This window comes from Homarus americanus, unplaced genomic scaffold, assembly GCF_018991925.1.
Source record: "Homarus americanus isolate GMGI-L3 unplaced genomic scaffold, GMGI_Hamer_2.0 scaffold34921, whole genome shotgun sequence".
Lineage (NCBI taxonomy): Eukaryota > Metazoa > Arthropoda > Malacostraca > Decapoda > Nephropidae > Homarus > Homarus americanus.
Genome location: NW_024741901.1, coordinates 1,908,398 through 1,932,997, shown reverse-complemented (window position 1 = coordinate 1,932,997; position 24,600 = coordinate 1,908,398). Strand labels below are relative to the sequence as shown.

Sequence of the window (24,600 nt, the reverse complement as noted above, 5' to 3'; positions counted from 1 at the left end):
ACAACACTCTCACAGCCAAGTATAACACTCCCCAGAACAGCAACACTCTCTCACAGCCAAGTATAACTCCCCAGAACAACAACACTCTCACAACCAGTGCTCCCAGGCAACATCTCCACGGCAGTACTAGCTTGCTCTGAGAACAACAACACTCTCACAGCCAAGTATAACACTCCCAGAACAGCAACACTCTCACACCCAAGTATACTTACTCCCCGAACAGCAACACTCTCACCGTGTAACACTACAGGTGCGCTCCTCCAGCCATGTATAACATCTGAACAACAACACCTCCTCACAGCCAAGTATAACCTCCAGGTGTAACACTTGCTCTCACAGCCAGAGTATAACACTCCCCAGAACAACAACACTCTCACACCCATGTATAACACTCTGAACCTTAAACACTCTCACGTAGGTATAACCTCCCAAGAACAACCAACACTCTACAGCCAAGTATGTACTCCCAGAACAACAACACTCTCACACACCCAAGGTATAACACTCCCCAGAACAGCACTTGCTCTCACACCCAAGTGTCGCCTCCCAGACAACAACCTCTCACAATATATAACTTATCCCCCAGAACAACAACACTCTCACAATGATATAACACTCTGATTAACCTTGCTCTCACAATGAGTATAACCTCCCAGAACAGCCTTTACTCTTTCCATGTATCCATATCACAGCCAAGTATACTTGCTCCCCAGAACCTTCAACACTCTTACTCTCTCTACACAGTAAGTCTCTCTGAACAACCTTACTCTCTGTTGATATATTTACTCTAGACAGCAACACTCTCACCCATATATAGCTTGCTCCCCAGACAACAGCACTCTCCACAATGATGTACTCCCAGAACAGCAACACTCTCTATTAGAGTATAACACTCCCGACAACAGCGCTCTCACAGCCCAGTGTAACCCTCCCCAGAACAACCAGCATCTCCACACCCCCAAATTATAACACTCCCCAGGAAACAACTGGCCTCTACATTAGAGTATAGCCTCCCAGAACAGCAACACTCTCACAGCCAAGTATAACACTTTCCCAGGAACAACAACTTACTCTCTCATTAGAAGTATAACCTCCCCAGAACAACACTCACAGCCAAGTATAACACTCCCAGAACAACAACACTCACAGCCAAAGTATAACACTCCCCAGAACAGCAACCTCTCACCTTCAAGTACTTGCTCCCAGAACAGCAACACTCTCACACCCAAGGCATAGCACTCTGAACAACAACACTCTCACAGCCAAGTATAACACTCCCAGAACAGCAACACTCTCACAACCAAGTGCCTTTCAAACCAACACAAACACTCTCCACAGCCTTAAGTATACTTGCTCCCAGAACACTTCTTACTCTCCACAGCCAAGTATAACACTCGAAAACAACTTACTCTCAGCCAAGTATAACCTCCCAGAACAGCAACACTCTCACAGCCATGTATAACCTCCCAAACACAACACTCTCCACCGATGTACTTGCTTGCTCCCCAGAACAACAACACTCTCACACCTACCTAACCTCCCAAACAGCAACACTCTCCACCCATGGCCATAACCTCTGGGCAACACTCTCATGCTATAACACTCCCAGAACCTACAACCTTCTCCTCCACCCATGTATACTTGCTCCCCCAAGAGAACAACACTCTCACACCCATGTATAACACTCCCAGAACAGCAACACTCTCACAATATATTTTACCCCAGAACATGCTCACAGCCATGTATAACCTCCCAGACAACCTCTCACAGCCATATGTACTCTGGAAAAACAACACTCTCACAGCCATGTATAACCTCCCACAACTTAATAACACTCTCACAGCCATGTATAACACTTCCAGAACAACAACACTCTCATGTGTATAACCTCCCACAACATGCTTGCTCTCACATGCATGTATGTACTCCCCATGTATCTCCACGTATAACACTCCCCAGAACAGCAACACTCTCCACATGTATAACATCCCCTAACAACAACACTCTCACAGCCATGTATAACACTCCCAGAACAACCAACTTATCTCCTGAATATATATGTACTCCCACAACAACCTCTCCCACAGCCATAATATGCCTCCCCCTGGCCAACAACCTCTCAGCCATGTATAACACTCCCACAACAACCTCCTCTGTGATATAACCTCCCCCCAACACTTGCTTACTCTCACAACCATGTATAACCTCCCCTAGCAACCTCTCCCACACATCATGTATAACACTCCCCTATGTAACACTCTCACAACCATGCTGCCTCCCAAACAACAACACTCTCCACACACCCATGTATAACACTCCCACACCAGCAACACTCCACAGTATAACACTCCCAGAACAGCAACACTCTCACAGCCAAGGTATAACACTCCCAGAACAGCAACACTCTCACAGCCATGTTATAACGCTCCCAGAACAGCAACACTCTCACAGCCATGTATAACACTCCCAGAACAACAACACTCTCACAGCCATGTATAACACTCCCAGAACAGCAACACTCTCACAGCCATGTATAACACTCCCAGAACAGCAACACTCTCACAGCCATGTATAACACTCCTTCCTTAACACAACACTCAGTCCTATATAGAAACACTACACAAATATAACACCTGTTTACTCTGCGTGTTCAAGGGCCGCAGTGACGCCATTGTTCGTGTAAGGAGGACCATTTGTTGTTGTTTTTTCCTTTCTCTCTATTTCTCACGTATGAGAGAGAGAGAGAGAGAGAGAGGGAGAAAGAGAGAGTTTCATTCTCGGCTCAAAAGGTTACACAGCCCTAGGGAGCCGCCCCCTCTTTCCTCCTTTGTTGATGTAATGGCCAATATATTCTCTCTCTCTCTCTCTCTTCTTCATCCCGCTCTCCTCCTTTTCTTACTTACTCTATTCTCCTCCCTCCCATCTTCATCCCATTCGTCTCCCTCCCTCTTTATCAATTTTTCCTCTCTCCCTCTCTTCTTCTCCTTTCCCGGTTCCTCCTCCTCTCCCGGAAGTAGAGCCACGGTCTTATAGATATGAAATTTCTATATTTTCCAGTGAGACCTTAATCGGATTTTTGAGGGAGTGTTGGAGGGAAGAGAAATATGTATGGGGCTTTTAGAGTGTTGGAGGGAAGATAGATATTTGGGCCCATTTTCTGGAACGGGGTGGTAATATCGACAATATATACCTGGGTTTTGCCAAGGCTTTCGACAGTGTACCCAACGAAAGGCTGAAAATCAAACTGGAAGGGTACGGAATTCGGGGAAATGTCCTAGCGTGGATAGAAGACTTTCTACATGACCGCAAGCAGTGTGTGGAGAGTAATGGTACGAAATCGTCATCTGTACCTGTCACAAGGGGGTACCACAGGGCAGTGTATTGGGCCCGCTGTTGTTTGTTTGTTTCATAAATGACATGCCTGACGTTGTACACTCCTCCATACAAATGTTTGCCGATGGCGCCAAGTTATTTCGGGAAATCAAAAACCATGCGGACTGTGAAGAGCTGCAGAAGGATCTCTGTGAGCTCCAGGAATAGTCGAAGAAATGGCTACTGAGATTCAATATCACGAAGGAGGCGTATCATATGTCCTAACGAGATGAAGAAACTGCACTATTTGAGACTGAATGTGAGAAGGACCTAGGTGTGTATGTTGACAATGAGCTGAAGTTCTCGGGCCATTGCGAGAAGAAGGTAAATCAGGCAAATAAATTATTGGGTCTTATAAGAAGATCGTTCAGATGGCTAGACAGTCCGTCCGTCGTAACGATCTTCAAGAGCGAAGTACTTCCCCATCTGGAGTAGTGTCACCCTGTCTGGTCCCCGAGATATGCTAGGGTCTGTCAGTTGGTTGGAAATGTTCAAAGGAGGGCCACCAGACTGGTGCCTGCACTTCGGCACCTCAACTACCCTGAGAGATTGGAACGCTTGAACTTCCCTAGCTTATACTACAGAAGGGCAAGGGGTGACCGAATAGAGGTGTATAAGCATCTCAAGGGGCACTACTCAGTCGAGTGTCCTTACTTGGAACATAAGAACATAAGAAAATAAGGAGTCTGCAATAGGCCGGTTGGCCTGTGCATGGCAGCTCCTGTCGAGAGTTACTACCACTCTCTATCATCCATGAATCTATCCAGTCTCCTTTTGAAACTTTCCAGCGTTCCAGCACTTACTACATAATTGCTAAGCCTGTTGCTGGGGGACGCTCGCCCCACAAGGGGTCACAGCTCAAGATTGAAGAAGCCGCAGGTCCCGAAAACTGTGAGGGCAAACTTTTTCAGAGTGAGAGTTGTGAACTCTTGGAACAATCTACCAGAAAGTGTTGTGACGGTACCGAGTGTGAGCTCTTTCAAGACAAGACTTGACCAACACTGGAGCGGGTTCAGGTACATCCAGGAGCCGGTGCATGCCCAGTACTTGCCAACAGTACGTAACACAGAGGTGACCGATCGTCCAAGTTGCTAACGAGCCGATCAATTGGTGAAGATGATAAAAGAAAAGAAAAGTAACAGAGACGTGACCGATCGCCCAAGCGGCTAACGAGCCGATCAGTGGTAAAGAGGATAAAAATATATCCTGCAATAAAAATATGTCGGAGCTTTTATGGAGTGTTGGAGGGAAGAGAGATATGTGTCGGGGCTTTTGTACATTGTTGGAGGGAAGAGAGATATGTGTTGGAGCTTTTGTAGAGTGTTGGAGGGAAGAGAGATATGTGATGGAGCTTTTGTAGAGTGTTGGAGAGAAGAGAGATATGTGATGGGGTTTTTGAGGAGCGTTGGAGAGATTTAAACAAAAAATACAATATTTATAAACCTTTTGTACGAATAATCTTCTCAAAACTTCTACCTAAACTTCTCAGGTATAGGTAATATTGCTCCCCTTATCACAGCATTCACAGCATCAGTATAAACTCTCAGCTGAACTTCTCACTCGTGGGAGAGCCAGAGGTAAAGTTTGGATGAGTGCAAAATTGAACGGTCAACTCAACTTTGCCGCTGCTCTTGTGGTTGTCAAGTCCAGCTGAAAACTTTTTAAGGAGTTAGATTCTTAGTCGCGACACACTCTTGTGAAGGGAAATGTGGGGCGCGTAGTGTTAAAAGGTCTTGCATTAAGTAACTGTATTTAAAAACCAACCCAAGTACATAACCTATATCTTCACGACCACATAAAACAACAACCTAACCTAACCTAACCTAACCTAACCTAACCTAACCTAACCTAACCTAACCCAACCTAACCAAATAAACTCTTTATTTGGAAATTTATTTAAGGTATATTGGCGAGGCCTTTATATAATATTAATCTGAGGAAGATCTTTTGTTGTTCATAGATTTCTTGTGTTCTAAGCACTTAGTCGTTCCATTCATAAAAGCTGTTTAGAGTAGAGACGATCTGCCAACCTTCTCATCACAAATCTCTCATGAGGTAATGCATATACTGTAAGTCTCTGCTTCAACACCTCGTGAACCTATAATAATCTCTTTACATATATTTCAAAATGGGTGAACTTTAACTATGGGAATTTTGTAGTTGTTTTACTTTTACAGTTTGTTTTATTGTATGTTAAGTCGAGGTGTTGGTGGCCACAATCCTCAACAAGACCCTGGATTCATACAGTAAACAACCTCATTACTGCTATGATCACGTATCACTTCACCTTGTTTGACCTGTTTAATTCACGTATACATTTTGTTTGCTTGACTTCTTAAACCTTTTACTTATTTGTACTGTTTATTCTACTTGATTATCCTCCATAATTCGTTTGCTTAAACTAATCAAATCTCATACATAACAAGGTTACTTGCTTTGCTTGAGTACAAACATTAATACGTTTGATTATCTTGTTTAATACTCGTACTCACCTCTCTTGCCTGATCTGCATTATTCTCTTACTTGATTTATTTGTTTGATTGATTACCATAAATATGTACTCGCTTGCTTAACCTTCATAAATTCCTACTAAACGCGCTCTCTTAAACGTTGATTCCTTGCTTGAGTGGGTATGATAGCTTGACTTGCTTATATGCTTGCTTCCTTGTTTAAGTAAAGCTGGAAATGAGTTTTGCTGAACTCTCTCTCTCTCTCTCTCTCTCTCTCTCTCTCTTTCCTTCAATTCCCGCCTTTTTTATCAACAACTTCAATTTTTTAAGTCAACGCTTCATCTCACGCTGTTCTCTCCCCTCCCCTGAAGGTCACACTCAGGGTCGGGATCAGGATTATCAATTCCTCTTCAAACTTTGTCCAAATCATCGCCACAGTTTAGAAGGTAAGTAGATAATGAGGATGGAGACCTATGTTTATTAGTGCACGTAATTATAAGTGTAATGTGTACGTAATTAGACTAAAGTGTACGTAATTAGAGTAAAGTGTACGTAATTGGGTAAAGTGTAATGTAATTAGGGTAAAATGTAAGTAAGTATAAGTGTAAAGTGTACGGAATTAGGGAAAAGTGTACGTAATTAGTGTAAAGTATACGTAATTAGGGTAAAGTGTACGTAATTAGGGTAAAGTGCACGTAATTATAGTAAAGTGTACGTAATTAGGGTAGAGTACGTAATTAGGGTAGAGTGTGCGTGATTAGGGTAGAGTACGTAATTATTAGGGTAGAGTGTATGTAACTATAAGTGTAAAGTGTACGTAATTAGGTTAGAGTACGTAATTATTAGTGTAAAGTGTACGTAATTATTAGGGTAGAGTGTACGTAATTAGGGTTAAGTGTACGTAATTATAAGTGTAAAGTGTACGTAATTAGGGTTAAGTGTACGTAATTATAAGTGTAAAGTGTACGTAATTAGGGTTAAGTGTACGTAATTATAAGTGTAAAGTGTACGTAATTGTAAGTTTTAAGTGTATACCCATAATCCTCCCTTAAGTGTACAGTATGTACAGATGAAGAGTGAAACGCTAGACCTAAAGTAATATTCTTCAAGTGAGAAAATTTATAAGTGTTTAGTTTAACGGAACCCTCCCCCATTGCCAACCACTTCAATGAATATTTTATTAATGTTGGCAAAAATCTTGCAGAGAGCATCCCTGATCACCATGAAGAATTTAGAGCCTACCTGCAAAACAGACAGCAAAATGAGCTGTTCTTATCCCCTGTCACAGCAGATGAATTACTGGCCATCATAAAAATGTCTAAAGATGCAGCAGCAGGCGAAGACAATATACCAATGAGCATCATTAAGAAAGTAACCCACATTTGTAACTCCTCCTTCACTAGTGGTGTCTTTCCTGATAAACTGAAAATTGCTAAAGTCCACCCGGCATATAAAAAATCTGGGGACAAAGGTCTCTTCAAGAATTACCGCCCCATATCAGTCCTTCCAGCCTTGAGTAAGATACTGGAAAAGCTAGCGTGTAATAGACTAAATTCCTTCTACAATGCCAATAACATCTTTGCAGACTCCCAGTTTGGATTTAGAGCTAGAAGGTCGACTGAGAGTGCTCTGCTATCCTTTACTAATGACATCTTAAATTCCTTTGATGATAGTCAGTTCACAGTCGGTATATTCTTGGACCTCTCTAAAGCCTTCGATACTGTCGACCATACCATCCTCCTTTCAAAGCTTGAACATTACGGCGTTAGGGGCCTGTCCCACAATTGGTTTACCTCATATCTGTCCAACAGGATGCAGTATGTTTGCTATAATAACCACCAATCTGACTCCTTGCCAATCTTGTATGGAGTCCCCCAAGGTTTAATTCTCGGTCCAGTACTGTTTTTGTTGTACATAAAAGACATAGTCCACGCCAGCTCACTCATAAAATACAACTTATTTGCAGACGATAGTAATCTCTATGCCAGCAACTCAGACCCCCATTCCTTGATGAGAACTATGAACACTGAATTAACTAAAGTCGGGACCTGGGTAATAAGTAATAAATTGACCTTAAACCTTGAGAAAACCCACTACACTATCTTTCACAGAAGGAAAAACTTACCCCCAGACTTGGACCCCCTGTACCTTGGTAATATAGTCCTCAAACGCGAAAAAAATACTAAATTCCTCGGAGTTATTGTTGATGAGAAACTTAACTGGAGAAACCACATACAAGCCATTCACAGTAAAATCAATAAACAGTGCGGTATCATGTATCACACTCGACAGTCACTCACTCTCACAGCAATGAAAGAAATCTATCATGATCTTGTTTACCAACACCTGATACACTGTCAGATACTATGGGGGGCCTCTGGCTCTTCAGAAAAACAAAATCTCTGGTTACTGCACAAAAGAGAGTTGTACGGACAATGACCTACTTGAAAAAACAGATCACACAAACGAAAAATTTGCTATAATGAATTTTTTTTTAAATTCGAAGATATTAACACTTACTGCTGTGCCCTCTTTGTTTACAAATCTATCAATCACTTGCTTGACAATAGTTATTTCCAGTTCCGGAATAATCAGAGAAACAACTTAAGGCAACCAGAGCTACTAAGACCACCCCTCATGTGCTCCTCTCAGTCCCAGACCTCCATAAAATATCATGGTGTGAAGGTGTGGAACAACTTACCCCTACACATCCGAGCAAAGACTACCCTCCCTTCCTTTAAGTCATCTCTTAAAAAATATCTATTGTCGAAGTGTTAATATTTCTTGTAACACTTACTATATTTACAGTACCTGCTTTTATTGTACCATCAAAACCGTTTTATCGGAAATTATCATGTAAATATATAAGTAATTACCATTGCAATAAACACAATTGCCAACTAGACATAATCCTGACAGCTCTGTCCTCTTGTTCAACCTTATTACTGTACAACCCAGGTTGTACTGCTCCCCCATTATACTTATATTTTTCAATTCCCCTGTAATTTATATATATGTGTGTGTGTGTGTGTGTGTGTGTGTGTGTGTGTGTGTATGTATGTATATATAAATAAATAAGTAAATAATAAATAAAAAATAATAATAAATAAATAAAATAAATAAATATTGAAGAGATAACCGTGGTAACATTATGAGATGTACTTATTACGACCATGCTATTGTACTATTCCAGATGATACTAAATTTTACATAATACTTCCTTGAGATAAATGTATAGTATTATCAGGTGCCTCAAAGAGAGCTCAGGTTCTCACTGGCTCAGCTATGTTAATATTGTTATTATCATCCACTCTGTATCTGTATTTTTCTGGCTAAATAAACTGCTTCAATTCAATTCAATTGTTTATAAAAAATGAGGATGTGAAGGGAAATTCCTAATCCCCAGTCACTTATACTCACTTGTAAGTTTATATAGATAAGTAGAGAGGCTGAAAAGTATAGGTAGTACGATTCACTTGTCTAGTAAAGTATATTCTTCTGTTACTTTATGTGTATTATTAACGTACTTTTGACTTATGTGTTTACTTAAGAGTATTATAGAAGTCAAAGGCAGATAAGTGTTATTGTCCGGAGAGCTGAAGTATTCCTGAATGTATGTTAGTACACACACATACACACACACACACACACACCAAACTACAATAAACTACCATATTCTACCATAAACTACCATAAAGTAACAAACTACCACAAACGACCATAATCTACCATAAACTACTATATTCTACCACAAACTACTATAATCTACCATGAACTACCATAAACTACCATAATCTACCATAAACTACCATATTCTACTACAAACTACTATAATCTACCATGAACTACCATAAACTACCATAAACTACCATAAACTACCATAACCTACCATCATCTACCATAAACTATCATATTCTACCATAAACTACCATAAACTACCATAAACTACCATAATCTACCATAAACTACCATATTCTACCATAAACTACCATAATCTACCATGAACTACCATAATCTACCATAAACTACCATATTCTACCATAAACTACCATAATCTACCATGAACTACCATAAACTACCATAAACTACCACATTCTACCATAAGCTACCATAATCTACCATAAACTACCATATTCTACCATAAACTACCATAAACTACCAAATTCTACCATAAACTACCATAAACTACCATAAACTACCATATTCTACCATAAACTACCATAAACTACCATATTCTACCATAAGCTACCATAATCTACCATAAACTACCATAAACTACCATAAACTACCATAAACTACCATAAACTACCATAATCTACCATAACAACCAAAACACCTCTTAAAACTCTTTCCAAAATAAAACTTGCTAAACCAAGACATGAATTAAAGCCAAGATTCGTCTGGCAAAGTGATTGTTTCAGAGAGATTCATTACGTCATGTGGTTGTTACAGAGAGATTCATTACGTCATGTGGTTGTTTCAGAGAGATTCATTACGTCATGTGGTTGTTTCAGAGAGATTCATTACGTCATGTGGTTGTTTCAGAGAGATTCATTACGTCATGTGGTTGTTTCAGATAGATTCATTACGTCATGTGGTTGTTTCAGAGATTCATTACGTCATGTGGTTGTTTCAGAGATTCATTACGTCATGTGGTTGTTTCAGCGAGATTCATTACGTCATGTTCATTCAGAGAGATTCATTACGTCATGTTCTTTCAGAGAGATTCATTACGTCATGTTCTTTCAGCGAGATTCATTACGTCATGTTCATTCAGAGAGATTCATTACGTCATGTTCATTCAGAGAGATTCATTACGTCATGTTCATTCAGAGAGATTCATTACGTCATGTTCATTCAGCGAGATTCATTACGTTATATTCTTTCAGAGAGATTCATTACGTCATGTTCATTCAGAGAGATTCATTACGTTATATTCTTTCAGCGAGATTCATTACGTTATATTCTTTCAGAGAGATTCATTACGTCATGTTCTTTCAGCGAGATTCATTACGTTATATTCTTTCAGCGAGATTCATTACGTCATGTTCATTCAGAGAGATTCATTACGTTATATTCATTCAGAGAGATTCATTACGTTATATTCTTTCAGCGAGATTCATTACGTCATGTTCATTCAGAGAGATTCATTACGTCATGTTCATTCAGCGAGATTCATTACGTTATATTCTTTCCAACGATTTCATTACGTCATGTTCATTCAGAGATTCATTACGTTATATTCTTCCAGCAGATTCATTACGTCATGTTCATTCAGCGAGATTCATTACGTTATATTCTTTCAGAGAGATTCATTACGTCATGTTCATTCAGAGAGATTCATTACGTTATATTCTTTCAGCGAGAGATTCATTACGTCATGTTCTTTCAGAGAGATTCATTACGTCATGTTCTTTCAGCGAGATTCATTACGTCATGTTCTTTCAGAGAGATTCATTACGTCATGTTCATTCAGAGAGATTCATTACGTTATATTCTTTCAGAGAGATTCATTACGTCATGTTCATTCAGAGAGATTCATTACGTCATGTTCATTCAGCGAGATTCATTACGTTATATTCTTTCAGCTCAGTATCAGAGGATTTGGGTGTGGCAGCTCATAATGGTGAATATGGGTAATATCTGATCTCTTAAAGCATGTTTAACACTGTAGTATTATTAGAACAATAGAAATTCTTTTATTTATTTTGTTTTTTTTGCCTAAATTTAACTGTGATAGAAGTTTTTTGTTTAGAGATAGAATGAAGTAAATTATAGTGCGTGATTTAGTTTTTATTTTGAGACAAACTGACAGACAAACAGACAGAGAGGCAGGGAGAAGAAGACAGACAGACAGACAAACAGAGGGAGACAGAGAGAGACGGGGGAAGAGATTAAAAAATATCACTGATTATACTGTACTATTTTTAGAGATAGAGACGACCAAAACAAAAGCACGTCAAACACCTTCTCCTTACATAGTTAATAAATGCCTGGTTCTTTTTGCATGTTTACACTGGTAATGTTCAGAGTGGCTGATGATCTATTGCTTAACATAGCTGGCATGCAAGTTCCTATGGCGTCTAAATTTGTCTAAATGTCATTATCTTTGTTTTCCTTTTATTTCCTCTCTCTCTCCTTCTCAGTGTCCATATAATGCATTATTATTTCAAGCACACAATAATCTTTTAAGAAATAGACCGCTTGGGGTAATGCGAGGGTCGCTCTAACGCACACCTCTTGACAACAACAAATGATGATGTCTAAAGTGTCACCGAAATTTCGTGAACAGTATTTCGTGTCTCTACATACCACGACACCCAGGAGACAACTGAACAAACATTGAGCAGGTTGAGATGTCATGTATGTTTAAAGACCTCTGGGTATAAGTTACACAGATAATTAATTAAACTACTCCCTTGCGTCCCCAGTTAAGGGAAAGAATAACAAAGTGAGATATCTTAAAGTTAAGGAGTTCTCTGTGGTCTGATCCCGCGAGGTGCATCACGAACGAGTGTAAATATACAATACGCACAGTGAGTGTTTCCTTGGGTGTGTTTTGCGTGGGGTGGTGGTAGGGGTCACCTCTACCACCACCACTACTACCACTCCTCACCACCACTACCCTCACCACCCTCACCACCACCCTCACCACGTAAATGTGAATAACAAAGTGTGAGGCCATACATACTGCCTCACACGCCTGTTCTCACGCATTTGTGAATAAGTTACCCTTTATGTATAGAACTAAACAAATAACGTAAATGAAATACTGTGTAACTTTCAGTGCCATAATATTCTGACAACCGGGGTTAATTATTATGACCCTTTGTAAACCCTACTCTGTAATCCTTTTGCGCTACCGCTCACAGGATGAGTGTGGGGTGCACAATAAAGTAGCCGCTGCAAGCGGCAAAATCAAAAAAATCAAATCAACCCTCACCACCACCCTCACCACCACCCTCACCACCACCACCCTCACCACCACCACCCACCACCACCACCACCACCCCACCACCACCCTCACCACCACCCCACCTCACCACCACTCACCACCACCCTCACCACCTCACCACCACCTCACTCACCACCACTCTCACCACCACCACACCACTCTCACCACCACCCTCACCACTCTCACCCACCACCCTCACCACCACTCTCACCACCACCACCCACACCCCACCACCACCACCACCTCCCCACCACTCTCACCACCACCTCCACCTCACCACACCACCCTCACCCACCACCTCACCACACCCTCCCACCACCACCTCTGCACCTCACCACCACCACCCACCCACCACCTCACCACCACTCTCACCCACCACCCTCACCCTCACCACCACCCCTCACCACCACCCCTCACCCACTCACCCCACCCTCCCACCACCACCCTCACCACCCACCCTCTCTCCCACCACCACCTCCCACCACCACCACCTCACCCCACCACCCTCCCCACCACTCTCACCCACCACCACCACCCTCACCCCAACCACCACACCCACCACCCCCACCACCACCTCACCACCACCTCACCCACCACCACCTCCACCACCCACTCCCACCACCCTCCCACCACCTCACCACCACCACCCCACCACCACCTCACCACCACCACCCACACGCCACCCCCCCTCACCACCACCCTCCACCACTCTCACCACCACCCTCACCCTCACCATCACTCTCACCACCACCCTCACCCTCACCACCACCCTCACCACCACCACTAATCGGTAAGAGAATCCCTTTAAGTAATGGAAGGAGGACTATGGTAAATTCCTTCAGTAAATAATCGTTATATAAATTATTATTCTACTTTATTATAACACTACTAATCTGCCTAAAAAATGTAAGCTCATTGTGAGTGATGACTTATGTAAATTTGGTTAATTTACCGCTGGCGTCCATTAAATTACGATAATTAGTGATCATGTTTTCTACAACCATGGCTTTGCTGTTAACGAAAGTGGATTTTCATGCTAATTTTCTTGTCTAATTCATTACTTTGTTGTTATTATTATCATGAGTAGTAGTAGTAGTAGTTTACAATAGTAATAACAGTAGTGATAATAGAATTAGTAGCAACAGTAGTAATAGTGGTAGTAGTCAAACATTAATAACCTTTCAGTGTCAAACAACTCTATTCACTCCTACAATATATAGATGACTGAACTTTCTGTAAATTCTTCACTCTGACCGCCCAAGTCTCACCAGATAATTTGTTAATGGCAAACAGAAGGCCATATCTCTACAGGGAGTTCTCGCACACTCACACAGCTGAGTGGGGTGTATCTGACGTGGTTTTCCTTCAATGTTACTTCAAATTGTACCCTGATAAACTTGGTCAGAAATTTAACCAAAACTACTACAATAAAGTTTGGATTCATGTTCAGAGCCAGGTACTATTTCACAAACAAACAGTGCGTTCTTAAATTGAATATAAATGTCCCTTGTGAGCTGAACCACTTCGCCTCTATTCGGTGCAGAAAAAATAAATAAATAAAAAATATAAATATAAATCTTAATCGAAATTTCCAACGTTGTATATTCCTAGTGCTATCTCATCACTTTCCCCACTCTATAGAATTTACCAGAGTCAGTGTTCTGAGCAGATAAACCCGACAGTGTCACCACCACGCATCCTCAATCGTCCCACGAGCGAACCTGGCAGGAGGGTCCATGCCTTTTATGTTGAGAATCCATTTTGCAGAACATCTTCCTACCAAATCTCCTTTATACCCCACCCTACCACACGAGCCACCACGAGGCTATACCACACACACACACACACCCCACCACACGAACACACCATTAAGATACACCACATACACACACACACACACACACACACACACACACACACACACACACACCCCACCACACGAACCAACATGACGCCACCACCACACGAACACACCATTAAGATACACCACACACACAGACACACACACACACACGAACCAACATTACGCCACACTACAGCCAACACCAGACTTCAGCCACACAAAAACAACAAAGCCACCACAGACAAACAAACAACCATTAAAAAACTTCCCCAAAACTCTCCACCAACTTTATCACAGTACGACCCTCAGCCTAGACACCTGCACACACCATACGTAACTGCCACACGTAATGGATCAGTGGATAATTACGCCACTATTACGCCCAGTCGAATAACCATGAGGAGCTTTTGGTGCCTCTTGATTTACGCTACTAATGTATACTGGAACAACATTAAACTGGCTGTAGATCTTAGGGCGGAGAGAGAGAAGGGGAAGAGGAGAGAGTCAGGAGGGAGAGAGAGAGGGAAGGAGAGGGAAGTGAGAGTCAGGGAGGGAGGGAGGGAGAGAAGAGAAAGAGAGAGTTAGAGAGACGAGAAAGAGAGAATCAGAGAGAGTGAGGCAGCTCTGTACCAACCAGCGTGAGATTATGGAGGTATCCTAGAATGTTTCTGGTAAAGTGCAAGATTACCTCCACATTTACTGAGAGATCTAGAGAAAGAGAAACGATGGGCTAGAGAGGACATTTTACGATCCATAGAAAAAAAAATATTCATCCACGTTCACCTAAAGCAAAAGTGGGATGGATAACTCGCCCATAAAAGCAAACCAAATAAGATGTTCTTGTCATTCATCTGTGTCGTGCTAATATGGAAGGACCAATAAACTCGAGACAAAAATCACATTAACGATGAAAATAACCGAAAGGAAGTAATAATAACACCCAAGTAAACACGACCCCTTACGTATTTGTCCAACAAATGTGAATTTCTTCTGTAATGATCACGTGTAAAATAGTCTTACATGTTATTATCATAGGTAGATAGAGACGCAAATTCATTCTTACTGTACTGTATATGGGGTCTCTCTCTCTCTCTCTCTCTCACTATTACACCCATGTTCTCTGTCTGTCTCTCAAACTCTTCTCTCTGTCTCGGCCCACTCGATGGCTCCGCTAGGAAAGTGAACTGAACACGGAATTTAATAACACGTTCAGGTAACTCGCCGCTGCCTCTCAGATTACCAGGAATTCTAAAGATATGGTTCGCCCCCACACACCACCTCAGCCCCACACACCACCTGCCCCCCACACACCACCTGCCCCACACCACCTGCCCCCACACACCACCTGCCCCACACTCCACCTGCCCCACACACCACCTGCTCCACACACCACCTGGCCCCACACACCACCTGGCCCCACACACCACCCGGGCTCCCACACACCACCTCTCCCACACACCACCTGCCCCACACACCACCCGCCCCACACCACCTGCCCCACACACCACCTGCCCCACACACCACCTGCCCTGCACACACACCACCTGCCCCACACACCACCTGGCCCCACACCCACCTGCCCCACACACCACCTGCCCCACACTCCACCTGCCCCACACACCACCTGCTCCCACACACCACCTGCCCCACACACCACCTGCCCCACACACCACCCTGCCCCACACCACCTTCCCCACACACCACCCGCCCCACACACACCACCCTGCCCCACACACCACCTGCCCCACACACCACCTGCCCCACACACCACCTGCCCCACACACCACCTGCCCCACACACCACCTGCCCCACACACCACCTGCCCCCACACACCACCAGCCCCACACACCACCTGCTCCCACACACCACCTGGCCCCCACACACCACCTGCCCCACAGACCACCTGCCCCACAGACACACACAGAAACACACACTCCTGCCCCACACACAGAGCACCTGCCCTCACACACACACCACCTGCCTACTCAAACAAACTTATTAATCCTAAACATTCCTTCTCCTCCTCCTGCTTCTCTTGTCTATTTGTTACCTGTAAACTCTATCCGTCCATCATCACATCAACTCAAGCCTTGGTAACATTCCATCCTTTATTAATCTCAACCTTACATGTCACGTCAACACTCTGATAAGTTGTTATTTTATAAATTAAATCACTTCAACGTTGTATAATATCTAATCTAAACATCAACGTGAGTGGTGTGGTGGACCTGTTATTGAGGATACTGTTACACACACACACACACACACACACACACACACACACACACACACACACAAGAAAGCAATTAAACCACTACCTTTGCCCTTCAGTTAGTGGCAGAAAAAGAAATTTGCCCACGAGTTGTATGAAATATACTGGGGCGACTGATACTCTAACTACAATTTCTTTATTAAACTCTACGTTGTCAAAAATAGAGAATTTTATTTATCGGTCCAGACTGAGTAATTAACTTAAGAGAGTGACGTAAGAGCGATATAAACTTCGTTCTTTTGTCATCTTTATAATTATACAGTCTAGGTAATAAGGGTACACTGGCAGAATCACGGCGTCTCATTATCAGTCTAGGTAATAAGGGGTACACTGGTAGAATGACGGCGTCTCATTATACAGTCTAGGTAATAAGGGGTACACTGGCAGAATGACGGCGTCTCATTATACAGTCTAGGTAATAAGGGGTACACCTGCAGAATGACGGTGTCTCATTATACAGTCTAGGTAATAAGGGGTACACTGGCAGAATGACGGCGTCTCATTATCAGTCTAGGTAATAAGGGGTACACTGGCAGAATGACGGCGTCTCATTATACAGTCTAGGTAATAAGGGGTACAATGGCAGAATGACGGTGTCTCATTATACAGTCTAGGTAATAAGGGGTACACTGGCAGAATGACGGTGTCTCATTATACAGTCTAGGTAATAAGGGATACACTGGCAGAATGACGGCGTCTCATTATACAGTCTAGGTAATAAGGGATACACTGGCAGAATGACGGCGTCTCATTATACAGTCTAGGTAATAAGGGGTACACTGGCAGAATGACGGCGTCTCATTATACAGTCTAGGTAATAAGGGATACACTGGCAGAATGACGGCGTCTCATTATACAGTCTAGGTAATAAGGGATACACTGGCAGAATGACGGTGTCTCATTATACAGTCTAGGCAATAAGGGATACACTGGCAGAATGACGGCGTCTCATTATACAGTCTAGGTAATAAGGGGTACACTGGCAGAATGACGGTGTCTCATTATACAGTCTAGGTAATAAGGGTACACTGGCAGAATGACGGTGTCTCATTATACAGTCTAGGTAATAAGGGATACACTGGCAGAATGACGGTGTCTCATTATACAGTCTAGGTAATAAGGGATACACTGACGCGAGAAGGGCAAACGTCAAGGTCCGTGCTGCTCAAATGAGGATTTTGGTTTCCATATAGTTACTATATGTGCTAATGCCCATAAAACAGCACCATAGGACAGGAAAGTCCCCATTCAGATCGGTCTCGGTATCGGCGGGAAAAATTTGCAGCTGTAGTGGAACGCCTACTATTGCGAGGTTCCTTAATACCATGTAAACAAACACAGAGCTGCCAAATCTCACAAAACACACCAAATACTGTACCAGGTATAAGTGCGGACGACTGTACAATCGTCTTACAGAGAGCGTCAGGGAAGTGTGGGAATCTTTTCCATTTAACAACTAAAAGTTACCATATCGTAGTTCTTTGACATACGGACCAGAAATAACATTCCATTCGTACTTTTTCTTGCGATTTGGACTAGAGGAGTGTTTCTGAGGAGGACCAAAGGGTCTCACTGATTTGTCAGCAAATATCGAGTAAGCATTGCAGACCAATTTATTCCCCAACATGGTAAGCCTCGATGCAAACAAACTTCTTCGCCTTCACTATCGTCATTTTCTTGGTTTACGAGCTGTGAATTTGGAAAAAGAAGAGTGAAGGCTCGTTGGTTAGTATCGGAACAAACACCTGAGACTGTGAAATCGGCTCTAAGTCAGTTATAATAATGTGAGGTGATGGTGATACATTAGTGAAATGAATTTTACCGATGAAATAAGCAAGTTGTTTTGTAAGCACTCCTACCCTGTGTTAGAGGGTCGGCCCTCGCTGTTGGAGGTAAAGTGAGTATGTGTGTTACGCTCATTAGGGATAATTGGTCAATTAAGTCTTAAAACGCAACTGACGCTTTTGACAAACGGAATAATTCTTTTGTTTTTAGGGCTTTAAGTTTTTAGAAATTCGTTCACATAAGAGAAAATTTCCACTGTTCTACCTAAGACTATTTTATCATCAAAACACAATCCAAGTACTGTATACCTGAACTTTGTTTAGGTGAGGTGAGATGAGGTGAGGTGAGGTGAGGTTAGGTTAGGTGAAGTTAGGTTAGGTTTGTGTTGTGATTTTTTCTATATATTATAGCTTAACTCACGTATTTCCGAGCTAGTTATAGTATCCAAAAAGTATCCTATCAGTAATAAATTACCCAGTTTTACAAACAAACCAATATATAACTACGCCTGGAACCGCCTTGTTCACCGTCTGTAAAGGTCAAGACTGTAAAATCCAATTTGGCCTAAACGTGACCTGTGGCTTAAAGCTGGAGGACCGAAACACAGAAATTAACTAAAACAAAGATGTTCTGACAGATACAGTACCGTGTTGGGGTTTACCAAGACTCAACTTATACACAGCTGGCAAGATTGTATTGTGTTTTGTATCGAGAAGACACGGGGTCCAGGGTCCATGTGTAAAAATACCACCCAACATTTTCTCATTTATATAGAGTCTCGTTCAGGGAAGAATTTCGTGAAATATTCATGGAATTTTGAGGGTCGATGCTCACTTATTGAACATTGTACAAAACACGCTTGCTTTTTTTTATACGTATCTGTCTATCTGTCCGTGTGTTCCACTGTGACGTAACAAAGACGAGGAGAGACAGAGGGACAGAACTAGACAGAGAGAGAGACAGAGAAGGAAAAGAATCATTTAATCATGTGCTGCTGTATTCTACTTAATTAATTTACGTAGTTGTACTTTAATTAATCATATATTGTTGTATTTCTCTTAATTATCAGTTTTATCATTGTCTCTATCTGTGTGTAGTAGTTTTAGTCTATTTAACTTCTCTTGGTGTATTGTGTAGCTGCCATCTGCCTTACGTTCATGTGCCGTTCTCTTCCGGCAGACAGATCCCTCAACGTGAACATCGTGGGAACACAGCACTGACCACACAGTACAAGAACGGCTCCTACTATTCTTCTTCCACACGTTCCGTACCCGAAGAACGGAACGGCAATCAAGTGTAGAACACGTAGATGAACGGCAACAACGGTAGAACAGGTAGATGAACGGTAACAACAGTAGAACAGGTAGATGAACGGTAACAACAGTAGAACAGGTAGATGAACGGTAACAACAGTAGAACAGGTAGATGAACGGCAATAACAGTAGAAAAGGTAGATGAACGGCAACAACAGTAGAACAGGTAGATGAACGGCAACAACAGAGTAGAACAGATGGAAACAGAAGTAATTGTATAGTGATTTAATCATATATGTATAGTGATGAACAATATACCTATATTGATGAACTAATCTGGTATAGTGATGAACAATATACCTATATTGATGAACTAATCTGGTATAGTGATGAACAATATACCTATAGTGATGAACTAATCTGGTATAGCGATGAACAATATACCTATAGTGATGAACTAATCTGGTATAGCGATTAACAAATATGCGATAGTGATGAACAATCTAGCAATAGTGATGAACTAATCTACTATAATGATGAACAAATATGCTATAGTGATGAACAATCTAACCATAGTGATGAACAAATCTGCTATAATGAACAAATCTGCTATAATGAACAAATATGCTATAGTGATGAACTAATCTGCAATAATGATGAACAAATATGCTATAGTGATGAACTAATCTGCAATAATGATGAACAAATATGCTATAGTGATGAACAATCTAGCTATAGTGATGAACTAATCTACTATAATGATGAACAAATATGCTATAGTGATGAACAATCTAGCTATAGTAATGATCTAATCTGCTTTAATGAACAAATATGCTATAGTGATGAACAATCTAGCTATAGTGATGAACAAGCTGTAGTGATGAACAAATAAAGCTACATAACACAGTTTTTAGTGATGACAAACACACAGAAAAATGAATTGCTCATGAAGACAAACTTAGCGTCACCGATGTAAAACAAAAACCAAACAAATAAAGAAAAGAATAAACAATGAAAATAACAGAGAGATAAATGTTAATAATGAGAAGGAATACACAAAATCCAGCGACCAAAATGTTGAAGATAATCGCTTTGGGTTAAATTATTTAGTGATGTTAAAGGAGCTACGGTATACATACTTTTTGTGACTAGATGTTTGATTGTACAGTCACCCCCCAGAAAGTATCTTCACGGAGAGGGTCGATGTATTCCACAATGAACACTGTGACTCCTGTTGTCTCGGTAGGGTTGTCAAAATCCTTCGTCCGTTGAGTCATATTGTCTCACACAAAATCGTAAAGACATTTTGTGGAGCGAGTAATAAACAATAGATTTGTGTCAGGTATTTTCCTTAAAATTGAAAACTAAAGCCAATCAAACATACAAATCACTTCTTTATTGAATTTTCTGATCTAGAGAGTAAAAAAATGTATTGTTGCTACTTTTTTTTTCTTTTTTTTTACCGATATTACAAGAAAAGGGATCCCATTAAAGATTGATATAACCATGAGGAGATCCTGTTTCATCTGTGGTATGATGAGACTATTGAACACTAAATGATGAGGTTCTACTAATGTGAATGTTTCTGATCGTTAACATATATCAACTCTCTCTCTCTCTCTCTCTCTCTCTCTCTCTCTCTCTCTCTCTCTCTCTTAAAAAATATCAGTTGTCAGACCTACAGTACAACCAGTTAAGCTATCACCCTATGACTTAAGTACAGTATCTGGAAACCTTAAGTCATAATGATTCCTCGGTGAAACAGAACTTAATGAAGGTGTTAATATCCGTCTACAGTTGCAGTACATAATAGGAGCTGGTGAAGGATTTTGGAATATTTTTGTTCATATATTTGGCCACCAATGAGTGTTGTCAACTGAATAATCTTAAAAAAGTTCGTGCATCCAAATTTCCTCTCTAACTGAAGATGTTCGAGCGCATTAAAACTGGTTTACTTAAAGTTCGAGATAGATGATGGTTTAAATGTGTCCCAAGTATCGTTGAGACTATATCTATTTGTGTTCTGTCATCCTCAGCTTGAGAGAGGGAGAAGAGGGGGCACACGGTATGAATCTTTAAAGGACCCAAGTTAAGCTTTCGGTGTCTTGTGTATATGAATGTCGCTTCACTGTTGCCACATGTCGTTAGCTAAACAATTATCATAGATTTATAAGGAAAAAAAATCTGTTTCACATATCAAAGAAATTATCGCCGTGAGTGAAAGACTGTGATGACCAGAGTATTTTCTATATCGTAGTGAGAGTTACACGACTCTCGTTCCCTATGTAGGTATAAGAAATTAATATATATAAGATAATTTGCTGTTTTATGTCAAACTTAAGAAATAATAATAATAAATAAGGATATATGTTGAAGGTCCTCTGATGCGCGCTTATCCCCCGCCTGTCCTGTACTTGGCACTGCTCACCATAACAATGCTTCACCTGTTGGTTGTATCAGCAGGGAGAGGAACAAACACCTGGTCACTGGCTACCTTAAGCCACAATTGAACAAACAATAATTATCTTTAGCATCAAACTTTTATCAGTAAGTCAGGAAAGTCTAAAAACAAGTCTTAACTCGGTACACACACCAAGTATCTTCGCGGAGGGTCGATGAATTCCACAATGAACACTGTGACTCCTGTTGTCTCGGTAGGGTTGTCAAAATCCTTCATCCATTGCGTCACATTGTCTCAGATAAAACTGTCAAGATACTTTATTGACTGTGTGTACTTATCATAACCTGTGTCAGTGCAAGTTTATAATTTACTGTTCCTCATGTTAACAATAGTGATTATACGACTGCCATACACGCTGACTAACCATACTGTACCACCAAGAGCTCGTACTAGTCAATTAATAAATATTTTTACTTATAGCTCTGTACTTTTATACAAATCATTACTACTACGTCTCATCTTTAACTCAGTATTATCATAAAAAATATTGTTATATTATTGTGACATTTTTCATTGTATATGATGATGTTACAGAAGTTTAATGAGCGCTCACTAAAATATTATCCCAACACTACAGTACCTCAGTCAGTCAGTCAGTCAGGATTGGAATTCATAGAGCTGGCTGGTGCTATTAGAAATAAGTTCTTTAATACTTCTATCTCACCCGTCTTAAAAACCTCATTATCTCACCATATAAATTAAACACTGACTTCCTGCACCATTATAATGTTCCTCGGGTGCGTTAAGGTTAGAAGGTCCCTGCATACAAGGCTCAACTCTCCACTTAACAACAATCGCTGTGTCTGTGTTACTTACGATAAATAAAAGTCAATTTACATCAGGGTTATACTCCGGAGAATCTGATTACTGGATCTATTACTAAAATTTTATCAATTATATGACCGCTGAGATTAAATACTTACGTTTATTCTATTATTAAAATTATCATCTAGTTAACGAAAATTATCACTTAACCTTATACCGTTATATAACCATCAATTATGGATATTTTGTGGATATTTTGTTGAGATTATAAATTATCCTTAACAGACAGCAATTATCACGTGATACAACAATAATGAAGTGATAAAATATAATAATTAAGTACCTGGCTATAGAGAATGATATAGAAATAGGACATAACATAATAAAATGGCAATAAACACAAGGAAACTGGATTATATTAACAACACTGAACGAAGTCAAATATAATGTAACCAAACCCAGCCAACGATATTCAGGATATATTCTCCTATATTATAACTATATAAGATAATTAGCATATCATCAAAAATAATAAATGTGGATTATTATCAGGTATGAATGACACCATGAGGAAGAAAATGGGTTAGTACTTAAGATGATTTATGTGATTATATTGACTATGTTTTTCTATACATAATTTGGGGTGACATCTTGATAAACTTGAATCCTAGTTTTTTTTTTTTAAGGGACTTATGTAACGATACGTGATGTAGTCCCAGGGTGTTATTAAGAGAGATTAATGTGTGGGTGTGTGTACATGTGTGTGTGTGTGTGCGTGTCTTACAGTGTGTGTTTGTGTGTGCGCGTGCAGACTGAACACATTATATTCCAAACTCAGGATCTGTTTTGGGGGACCAGATTCTCGATTATTTGTTGGTTTATTTTTCGCACTTCATACTACTGGACCTCCTCGACTGATCAAGAACAAGGTCGATGGAGATGTGTGATATAATAAGATGACAAACTCAATCCATAATGTAGCGTTGTTTACCTTTTGTCCAGGTCACATCAGATCACAATTCGGGGTCAACACTTGTCTTTTGTAACGCCTTAACTCGTGAGCACTTTAACACGTTGTAGCTAGACAACCACTGGAGGAGGTGATGACCCTCTTCCAAACAATGTTATCTGTAAACATGTGAGTATTTCCGTAAATAAACGTGTTTGACCGTAGACTTGTGTTTTATTTCCGAGGCGTAGCGATACGAATAAAAGTTGACTTATAAAACTTGATCATATTTTCTCTGTAATAATGAATATAAATATAAACTCGTATTGATTATCTTAAGATGTCTATAAGGTGCACTCGTCAACAACCAATCACAACCCACAATAACAACACTCAAGAAAGTTTAGCTGCTAATAAAACGGTTCACTTTTGTCTCTGTTTGTGCGGCCGCCGAGTGGATACAGCCCTTGCCTCATGTCCTAAGGGTCACTGGTT

The 24,600-nt window shown here is 40.9% G+C and overlaps 1 protein-coding gene across 1 annotated transcript in view; it reads left to right on the top strand.

The window, feature by feature from the left end:
- Positions 1-24,370, top strand: part of LOC121876354 — a 103,679-nt gene extending 79,309 nt beyond the window's left edge. Inside the window, 2 exon segments of the mRNA XM_042381424.1 lie at positions 6,194-6,268; positions 19,857-24,370. Of these exon segments, the coding sequence (XP_042237358.1) occupies positions 6,194-6,268; positions 19,857-19,977 (196 nt within the window). The 3' untranslated portion in view covers positions 19,978-24,370.
- Positions 24,371-24,600: the final 230 nt, after the last annotated feature.